General features: G+C 41.3%; 2 protein-coding genes across 2 annotated transcripts; one reads left to right on the top strand and one right to left on the bottom strand.

Annotated features, from left to right (window-relative positions):
* Window positions 1-258: 258 nt before the first annotated feature.
* arl14ep (ADP-ribosylation factor-like 14 effector protein) lies at window positions 259-5,350 on the top strand. Its single transcript, XM_072671199.1, has 5 exons — window positions 259-459; window positions 1,538-1,745; window positions 2,493-2,621; window positions 2,759-2,820; window positions 2,935-5,350. Exons 1-5 carry the CDS (start codon window positions 389-391, stop codon window positions 3,161-3,163), a joined length of 699 nt encoding a protein of 232 aa, XP_072527300.1. The 5' UTR covers window positions 259-388; the 3' UTR covers window positions 3,164-5,350.
* Window positions 5,351-7,028: 1,678 nt separating this feature from the next.
* fshb (follicle stimulating hormone subunit beta) lies at window positions 7,029-9,137 on the bottom strand. The gene is made up of 2 exons (XM_072671096.1): window positions 8,970-9,137; window positions 7,029-7,525 (listed from the first exon to the last, which is right to left on the bottom strand). The coding sequence occupies exons 1-2, from the start codon at window positions 9,135-9,137 to the stop codon at window positions 7,298-7,300; spliced, it is 396 nt and encodes a 131-aa protein (XP_072527197.1). The 3' UTR covers window positions 7,029-7,297.
* Window positions 9,138-10,825: the final 1,688 nt, after the last annotated feature.

Below are 10,825 nucleotides of genomic sequence, written 5' to 3'. Positions count from 1 at the left end.
TGGGGCTTTCTTTCTCCCATTCCAAAATAAAAGTCGCACTGCCCCCTCTTTTTTCCCTTTAAACGAGTTTTTCGACTTTAAACGAGTTTTCTGCCTGAATTTGAAGCTTAATTTAACCACTTTAAACAAACCTCACGAAGCAGCCGTCTGGAGTCTGAGCCGTGATTTCTCAGCTGATTTAGCTATCGCTATTATTGTAATGTTAACTCCAGCCGCTAGAGGCAGTAACTGCTATTTCAGACGCACTGACCGCCTCTGTTTCTGGTGGCGGTAGAGGCAGTTTGATCCACATTGTTTATTTACTCCAAGATCGGACTTGTTAAATGTTTTACTAGCTGAGGAAACCTTTAAAAAGTCTAGGAAATAACGCCGTCCATGCTTTGAAACCATGCCTATTGCGTGCTCGGCGCTCGGGTGCACTAACCGCTTTATTAAAGGGTCTGAGATCCGCTTTTATAGGTAAGAGTGGTTTGCGACACGTTACTGGGGAGATATTATATATATATATACAGAGTTAATATGAATGAAATAGTTTAGAGGTTGCTTATTACCCTGCTTTTGTTGGGGTATGCTTAAATAATGGAGGTCCAGTAACTTCAAAAGTGTTGGTAGCTGAAGACCTCCGTCAGGCAAGATCACAGATAGATAGACAAACGTTATCCAACGTCCACAATAAGTGGATTGAGAGGTTAGGATAGTGTTGCTCATAAGGGCATATCTATGTTTTTTTACTGAGACTGCTCAGTCTTCCTAATAACCTGTATAAATGGCTAAAGAGGAAGCTAGCTAGCTAACTAACAAAGCCTCCCAGCAATCCAGACTGATGTAGCTAAGACTATCGTATCAGTAAGACAGCCATGTTCACCATTTGTGTTGCACACACAGAATTTGGCCTTCGCCTTTAACCCATCCGTGCAGTGAAGTGATCAAACGCTCACAGAGACTGTGAGCACACGTGCCCGGAGCAGTGGGCAGCTATTGCTGGGCGTTCGGGGAGCAGAGAGGGTGAATGGCCTTGCTCAAGGGATCAGCAGTGGCAGCTTGCCCACAAGCCCTGTCATCAATAGCCTGGTACTCTCTAACTCCTCTAACCACTGTGCCACCACTGCCCTGTATCTGACCTGTTGCTATCGTGGCGGAATGCAATCACATCCTCACAGTAATGTCCCAGCATCTAGGGGAAAGCCTGGACGTATGAGAAGAGGTTGTAACTGCAGGTCCCACTTCACAACTTGCATCTACTGTTAATGAGTGCATGCCTCTTATGATCAGATGTGGTGGCACAAGGAGGACCTACTCAATATTGGGCAGTATGCCTCACAGAGGAAGCTGTGATAAGTGTTCAATTAGCGCTGCTTCTTGTAGGTCTAATGTGTTGTGTTTTTCATTTCAGTGGGTAAAATTACATCATCGAAATGCATGTGGATTCTGAAGCATCCTATAATAAGCACATATGCAGTGGGCAGACTTCATAAAGACACGTTGTTGTTGTTGTTGTTGTTTCTATCTAAACTCTGCTTTCCTATTTTCCCGTCAGATTCCCCATCAGCAAGCCTCAGTTAGCTGAGCAATGGGTACGAAGCCTAGGTAGAAAAAACTTTGTCCCGACCACAAACTCTTGTTTGTGCTCTGAGCATTTCCAGCCTGACTGCTTCCGTGACTACAATGGAAAACAGTTCCTGAGGGAGGATGCTGTGCCCACTATTTTCACAAACTGGCCCAAGGCTGCGGGAGACAGTGCAAAGGTTAGTGCTTCTGTAGACTGAATTACACCTGCTCACATCAAAACTTGTTGATTACTAAAAAAGTAATCCATTACAAATGACACTCTTTGAATCTTAAACTGGTGTGGGGAAGCTGGGCACCCAGTGCTTTTCTCAGAGCGTGTCTGCTGCCTGGCGATGCTACTTGATGGCAATTCTAAAAGAATATCGGCGGAGACGTTTTAGGTCCTCACCCTCCTAGTGTGGGGAGCATTGCTAGTGCTGGGGGACTTTTCGAATGGGTGAGAAATTTGGAGAAAAGGCTTCAGTTCTTGTATTGTGCTTAGAGCATTTCTCTACTCCTTTCCAATTTGGTTGAGACAGGAATTCATCTACACTGTATGTCCACCTCTTCTAAGGAATTCCTTCAGGTACCTTAAGGAGTACCTTTTAAGTTGTAGCCTTTGCTGATGAAGATGTACAAATGCACACCCAGCTTGTTTTGTCACTGTAGAGAAGTACTGACAAAACAGCAGGACTATCTGGAGCAGATAAAACATGAGCCTATTGGCACCACGTCTAATGCCAGGCGTGGGCTAGAGGGGTAGTTTGGAACACACATATAGTGTAGCAAATACTTGTTGAGTAAGAATGTGTTTTAGCTGCTAAATAAGGTCGAAGGTTCTCGCTTCTTGTATATCATTGCACTTTCTTTTAACAGGGTGTCAGGAGGTGTCGTATAAACTGCTCTGAGCTTCTGATTGATTAATCTCCACAATTCCTTTGTAGATTGAGTTAAGGAAGAACAGAGGAGGACTGGGGAACAAAGATGAATCAAACCGTCCTAGTCCATTACCTGATGGAGCCAGACCATTCACAAAGGAGAGGAGACAAACAGCAAGAGAGACCAGCGTAAAAGTAATACCCACATTTTAGTACTCCCTGAATACATGTGTAGATTATTTTTCATTATTCATGCATGGAAAAAAAAAAAATGTATAAATTGCCGGTTAATTCCGAATAGTCCGAAAAATACTCCATTTGTGTTTTAACAGGGAAGGACAATAAATGATGGTTATCGGAGACGTGGAGGCTCAAAACTTGCGCCCAATGACCGGTATCATATTTAGATTCTTATGTTTAGGCGCCAGCAAGCTGAACTCATCAGAATTCACCTGCCAAAGAATCAATCATCTAAAAGTCTAATCACTAAAATCTTCATCTTTTACAGACAGGGTCTGGCAGCCAAGAGTAAAGTGTACGACAGCCAAGGCCTGCTGATCTCCTGTGGGCGGGACTTGTGTGACTGTCTAGACGCTGACTGCATGGGCTGCTTTTACCCCTGCCCCGACTGCAGCTCCCGGAAGTGCGGCGTGGAGTGCCGCTGTGACAGGAAGTGGCTGTACGAACAGGTTGAGGTGGAAGGCGGCGAGATCATCCGAAACAAATATGCGGGCTAGCCAGCAAGGGTGGGAAGATGGTGGGGTTTGGGTGGGGTATAGTAATTAAAAATACAGTTCTTCACTTGTTAAATGCTGGGAAAAGTCGGCTTAAAGCATTGGTTTATCCAAAAATCTCATTCCCATAGCTTTTCCCCTTGTCTTTCTAAATGTGGTCGATCTGCCAAGACATGCTTTATGTTCAGAGTGCGCTGCTTTAGTTTTGCACTGGCTAATGTAGATTATAGATTATATAGATTATATACCCACCTGTTAGTACTGTTTAAACTGCAGGCCTGACTACAATTGCCCTAAACTGCTTTGTTTAGTAATATCAAATCATGGGAGTGTCAAGGTAAAAGACATGGTTTGTCTGTAGTGCATAAGCTTTACCATTTTCAGTGTGTACACAAACTATAACTGTTCACACACTGTCCTATTTTGATCCATCATGATTTTATGAGTTGAAATAAGATTTATTTTCAGTCGTTTTTCTGCAAACAACAGTGAGAGAAAACCAATAAGATGGGACCAAAAGGAATGAAAACTGAAAGTATGTGAGCCATTCTCTCTTATGAGAGAAAAGGAGGTGGAGGAGAGACAATAAAACTAAATCCACTACAATTCCCACAAAACCATGCAATAACTTGCTGATGGCTTATAGCTTAAGGTTTCTGCACTTGGGAAATTTGGTTCTGCATTACTTTCATCAGTAAGCTTATGTCACAAGCACAAGATCCACCCAGAAACCCTAAGCTGTAACCCCTGAACAAGTTATGTTTGATTTTACATGGTATTGTGGGAATTGCAGTCCACATGTACTGTGCATTCTCTAAATGACAGCTTGAACCAAACTGCGACATCTGTACTATGACTGTTCTGTGTGAATAGGCATACTGTTACGCCCCTGTCTGACAGACAAATGTACAGTACTGCTCATAGGTTTAAAATCATAGTTCAGAAGAAGTAATAAAGAATAAAAATAAATGTGAAATAAATAAATTGATCTTTTAAGCCTATTGTTGCTATAGATTCTAAATTGACTAATAAGGGAATGAATGTATAAGTAAGTATATTATATTAAAACATACAGCAATTAGCCATAACATTAGCACTGTATCTACCTCTGCAGTGCCATCTGTCAAGGGATGGGATATGTTCGGCAGCAAGTGAGCGGTCAGTTCTTGAAGGTGATGTGTTTAAAAATAGGACGAATCTGAGCCACTTTGACAAGAACTAAACTGTAATGGTTCAGGAACATCAGATATGGAGTGGTTATTACCTATGAAAAGTTCTCCAATTAAGCACAACTGATAAACCACTGACCGGGTCATGGGCACCTAAGGCTCATTGATGCGATTCATGATGACCACACCTCAAAACTTACAGGGCTTAAAGAATATGCAGCTAACATCTTTGTGCCAGATACCTCAGGACGCCTTCAAGCGTCTTGTGGAGTCCACGCTAACATTATGGCTGATGGATGTAAACATCTATAAAAATGGACTTGCGTAACTTGTGAGCTTTGCTAGCTATATTAGCCTCATGGCTCCAGTGCTTAACTAAAAGGCCTACTTGGAACACCAGGTGTGTCTCGACTGTTGAGGTACATTTTAAGATACAGCTAAATTGTTCACCTTTGATTTGATTTTTGGCCAAACCATCGCTTTCAATTTGAAGGGTTTTGTGCAGAGAGAGCACTACGACAGACAGAAACCGGCTGGTATAAAGTGAGTGCAAAAGCCATATGATCATAAAGTGACCCTGCTGGCTTTTTATGTTCTTGCTTCCCAGAGACGCTGTCTGTGTAACAAAAATCATTAGAGGACGGTAGAGGGAGTTCCTTTAATGCTCTGCAGATAATAAGATCTTAACAGTATGACACCACTGGGACTGTTCATTCCTGAGCCTTTTGCTTACATTTTTTTGACGAATTATTGGAAGCATATATACTTCATTATGGAAGCATGCTTTCTTTCACAGTGCTTTTCTGGTGATCTTCAAGCCAAATAGCACTTAAACATTGGCCTTTCTCTCCCTCCATTGTTCTAAATCTAATGGGGAACTATTTTGGGCTTTGTGCACCGTTCAGAAGCCCAAACGCAGCCGTGCCGTTTATGTTCCACTGCTGCTGTGTTGTTAATAGCATGTATTCCTTTTCTCAGTCTGAATCGTTTGTTCATTAAAGGTCTTTGTGTTTTGTTACCACTTTGTGCCTCTTAATTGCATTTATATTGGTGCTGTTCGTTCATCTGAATCACAGATACGGTGCTTGAAATTCATGTTGATTCATCACTAATTTGATTATGCAAAGCGCGCTTGGATCATGGGTTCTGCTCTTCGGAGTAAATACAGGGTATGCTCGCAGAGAGGAATTTCATAATTGGTCTCCGAAGAACAATTATAAGCTGTGGTAAACACAGACACACGGATTTCTCATGCAGTACAAATTAATTTGTGTGTGCTTGTCTGGGTGTATGTGTGTGAGAGTCGTCTGCGAGTAGTGGCTGGCAGCAGCTGGTGTGTTACAGAAACAAATGGGAGACGCTAATGCTGTGTATGAGCTGTTTTAATGATGCAGTGTTTACATGCTTAGGTGATGCCGAGCAACAGGTCCACAGTGCCCTCCGTAACGAGCAGGGGCAACACAAGCACGGCAGGAACATTCCAGACACAGAACAGAGCAGTGATGTGTATCCAGCTTGCAGCTTAAGGTACTGGAAGGGCAGGACTGTTTTAATCGGATAGAAATTGAATTTCTTGTGAAGTAAAAGAAATGGAAAGAGAATTGAGCATTTGTTATTCCAAGCCTTTACTAATGCTAACATTTATTAAAAAAAAAAAAACAACAACATTTATTAATTTATGGGGCACATTGGCCAAGGGGGGGAAATGCAGCCATTGCAGAATCTATTCACCTCATACAGCAATGCTGCAGATGTCCTAGAGTCCTATGTCCTAGAGATTTTTAAGGAAAACATCTTTTGATGTGTCTTGAATGTGGAAGCCACGTCTTTCACCAGCAAGCACATGGAGATATGAGGGTGGCAGAATGTTTTTTTGGCTCATTATTAGCCTCTACATTAGCAATTAGTGGGATTTTCTTATTAGCTTATGGTGTGGTATTTGTTTAATGGATGCTGGGTTTTGGAGTGAGCATTGTCATTTAAAAAAGAATTCCAGGGAGAATTCTTTCCACCTTTTTTTTTTTTTTTCTCGGTGATGTGTCACAAAGCAGGATTTCCCAGTTTAGCCAGATAATACAAGCCCAAGGTCAAGTCTGTGCAGTAGCAGAAGAGACCAGAAACATTAAATGGATGGTCCTGGTGATCATTTAAGCCTAAACATCAGTGTATTTCACAAAGGAAGATTTCTCAGTTGGATAACCTAGACCTAAAGGTATGTTCTTTTAAACAGAAATGTCCCTCTAATGTTTTCTAATTAGACAGGCTAGACTTTAGACTCTAGTGGTTAAACTGAGAAACCCTGTTTTAAGTAATTCTGGGCTCATGTTATCTGGCTAACTGTGAAATTCTGTTTTGTTAAATAACTCCATGATTTCTGGCCTTAAATTAAATCTGAGGAATCCCTTTTTTGTTAAATACCATCCCTCTCCAATTTTGTGTAATACCCCCTGAACTTAAAAAGGCGGTTCTCAGTTATTATTTGTTCTTTTTATTAAATACCCCCATGATCATTGGTCTTAAATTAGCTGGCTAACTGAGAAATATTGTTTTATTAAAAGACCCCTCTGATCTTTGGGCTTAAGTTATCTGGTTAACTGAGAATTTTGGGATTAACTGAGAAATAAAATACAGAACCTGATGCACAGCCTCATTTGTAAGCATTATCTGCCAAATAGTATTTTTGATGTTTTTTAGTGAGTTAGAGTCTTTGTTTGTGTTTTGTAATGCAAAGTATTTCCCACATATATTAGAATTATGCAGAGTCTAAGCATGGTTTATGATTCTGTTAAGTCTGTCATTGTTCAACCCTATTAATCATTTAAACCAATGGTAGATTACCCAGTAACTGAATATAGATATAGACAGCTCTAATATTTAAGTTTAAGAAGCAAGCTGCCACACGGTGTACAGCTCTATGGAATGGCTCTATAAGCTGTTATCTTAGCTGAGCTGAGGCAGTGTAGGTGGTTCAGTAGTGGGAGTACATGTGGCAGCTGCTGGGCTGCATGCTGAGCGCTCCACAGTCTGTGCTGTCCGTGTTGCACTGGCTGCACTCACAGCTCAGGGCCACGGGGTAAGTGAAGGACGAGTCCACCCCCGCCGGGCAGCCCGTCAGCTGGATGGTCTCATACGTCCACTCCCTGAAGTTGCAGGTGTTCTGAACATATGGTGCTACCGGGCTGCGGTAAACTCTTTCCTGAGAAGTGAAGTGACATTTAAGAACATCTGAATTAATTTGCTGATAGTAATATACGGTATGTGTATTAATGTATTTGGCATTAATTCATATAACTCATAATTTTGTTAATTACTAGTTGAATTAATTTAAAGCAATCTTTGACCTAATGTCTGTCTGCTGCATCTGTATATGGTGGGTTTCCAGACAATTAACTTGTTTCCATTTACCATGTTCTGTGTGAGAACAGAAAACTTGTTGACTTATTGGCCTTTATTATACAGCAGACAGAGATTCGATAGACTGAATAAAACCCTGTATTTCTACTGGCATGATTGAATAATAAGAATTAGGGAACATCAAACATTGTTGTGTTGTCTTTCAAAAGCAAAACCCTTGTAAATAAATCAGAACTGTAAAATGGGCCAAATCCAAAATCCCCAAACTGTTTATTTATGCCATAACACTGACAAGCACCCAGCATACATGCGGGAGTCTTTAGGTCCTAAACACAGCAGCTGTTTTGGGGGAATATGGAAGAGAGGCTGAAAAGTCTAAAGGCTAACGCTAGACTGGAAACATCTGATACAAACATACAGCATGCAAAACCCTCTGGAGCAGCTAAAAAAAGGCTAACCCCTCTGACCAGCTGAATTCTCCTCAGCTGGCTAAGGACACTCACAGTAAGACCATACAAAAATGATGTTGGTATTTGTTGGTATTAATGTTGCAGTTATAAACTAGGCTAGGCAAGGCTATCATACCATATCATATTACTAAAGCTAAATGTAAAAAAAAAAAAAAGTAATGGAAGTGTTTTTGTTTTTTTTAATAATAATAAACGACGTATCCAGTCGTAAGTCAAGTGATTATTTTATCAGTTGGCATAGGTGGTCCTTGACTGGAGAAACGACTGTCCCTAAGGATGGTCGAGTAATGACACAGCTTTTCTAGGGTTGCTTTTGACATTCTGAAATGCTGAAACCAAAGGTCATCTAAAATAAATAAATAATAATAAGTTGTTCACTCTCCCAGAATTGTCTAGTATGTTTGCGCTCCCAAATGGATGGTGGTTGTCATCAGGTTGAACAGAGGTTTCAGCCCTCATCCTGCTCAGCGTCTCTAAACTGTAAACTGCTAAAGACTGCAAATGGCTGTAAAGATGATCTCCCAAAGGCAAAGTGAAATCTCTTTTGATGCTGCTCCTAATTACAGTAGCCTATGCCATCTAAAGTTTCTTCTCATAACTGTAGTGAATGGACTTACTTCACTTTTTTTTTACCAAAAAAATAAAAAAATCTGAATTGCACATAACATTTTCTCTTTACAATACAATAGCTGAAGTGAGTATATATTTAAAAATGCTGATAATGGTAATGCAGGCATACTACAGTGTATTTATGTAGTATATAATGGATGGAATCCAGTCCGGCTGCAGGTGCCTCTAATGGCAGTTGTGTTGTACCTGTGTCTGGCAGAGGCCGGAGCAGGACGTGGTATTGATGGTGATACAGCTGCCGCATTCCTCGCTCTCCACAGTGATTGAGATGTTGGTAAGGCGACAGCTAGCCTTGCATTCTGGTGCTGCCCTCAGCAGAGCAGGCAACAGCATCATCATGACAGCTACACGCATCCTCACCTGGACAAAACAGTTTAACCAGGCAAAGAACCATTAAGCATTTAAAGGGTGATTTGAGTTGTTACAGTTCTGTATAGATATAAAACCATTGCCTTTACTAAAGAACTCTTAAAGAACCCTTTATTTTAATTTTTAATTTATGTACTATCTATTTAACTGTCTATATGTGCCAGTGAATGAAATTTGCTGTTCAGTTCAGGATTTGCTTGGTTTAATCTATATCACAAGAACCCAATAAGCTGTTTTTGGCCCCATCAACAAGAGATGACTGGTTTGATCCCCAGTGATAACACAGCAATTCATGGCCATGATTCCAATAGAGCATAATTGGTCTCTGGGTGGGTGAGATGGCCCTTCCTTTATCCCTGTCACTTAGCACAATGCTTGTCAGTGTGGGCGTCTGTTGACAGAATTGGCAGTTAGGGTTCTCCTCCAAGCGTGTTTGCAGTTTGATATTCCGCTGGCTTGCTTCATGTGACTTGGAGAAAGTACAGGAAGTACAGCCTCCAGCACCGGTACCATCATGTGATGGGTGACTGCTTTTGTTTCCTTCCTTTCTTCCTTCACTTTTTGCTAAAATTACAGTATTGTCATTGGACAATACTGTACAACAAATCCTTATCGTCACATACCCCAAAAAGCAACCAAGAAAAAGAAACCAAGTTCTTTGGAGGGATGCCATAGAAGAACCACTTTTGATCATCAAACCATCTGTAGACTTCTAAGATCAGTGACTAATGGAAGCAAGGGGCATCTAGGGGGAGCCTAGGCCCTCTCACTTGAAAGCTAGGCCTCCCAGAGTTCTGACTGCTTAAAGTTCTCTGATCCTTTGAGCACTTTCGTAATAGAAGCAAGGGTGAAATAGGCAGTACTAGTGGTATAAGCATAGCTAGAGCTGAGGTTGCCCTTACCTGCTGGAGATTCCTTCTGTCTTATTCCATTTGTCTTCATTCGCTGTCCTACTTATACTCTCCTGGCAGACCAAACGCCCACTTAAGGACAGGAGGGGCTTCCTACTTATCCACCTGTCATATTTCCATTCCGGATCTCATGGCAAGGATCTCCTCTTCTGTGGAGGTGGACCCTAATCCCCAAAGCTATATAGCCTTGACATTCAGTGTCTAGTCTGACAGTGGTTTAGTCTGTTCTTCAAGGCCATACCTCCTACAAGCTCTCTCACAGTTGACAGTGCCCCTGGGCCCACCGTTTCCTTCTATAAGCTGTGGAACATGGACCACATGATTGGTTTGATGGATACAGGAGACCAAAAGATGACCTCGTCATCAGATCAGCAGATTTTGCTTCTGGTTGGACCTGTCCTGAGGGCTGGTTGAGTTGTAGATAGGGTTGGTGTGGAAAGAAATTCTTAAAAGAAGTAATTAAAAGATTTCTTGGAAAGGGTCTTTTCCAGACATGGCTTTGATTTGGAAAACCAAGAGACCACAGATTGACCTTTTGTCAGGTCCTTGGTGTATGTCACTTATTTAATTCCCACAGTCATTTTTTTTTATTATTAAAGGATTCTTTACAAATAAACTTTCCTCAAAAACACAATCTGTTAAACGGTTCGATGGGAACCGAAAAAAAAAAAAAATCTTCAAGCATCCCATGGCATCCCTCCAACAAGCCCTTTTTTCACCTTCATTTTTAGGAGTCTTATTAATGAAGCTATATAAGGTGCT

This window comes from Salminus brasiliensis, chromosome 25, assembly GCF_030463535.1.
Source record: "Salminus brasiliensis chromosome 25, fSalBra1.hap2, whole genome shotgun sequence".
Classification (NCBI taxonomy): domain Eukaryota; kingdom Metazoa; phylum Chordata; class Actinopteri; order Characiformes; family Bryconidae; genus Salminus; species Salminus brasiliensis.
This window is presented reverse-complemented; position numbering and strand designations above follow the sequence as displayed.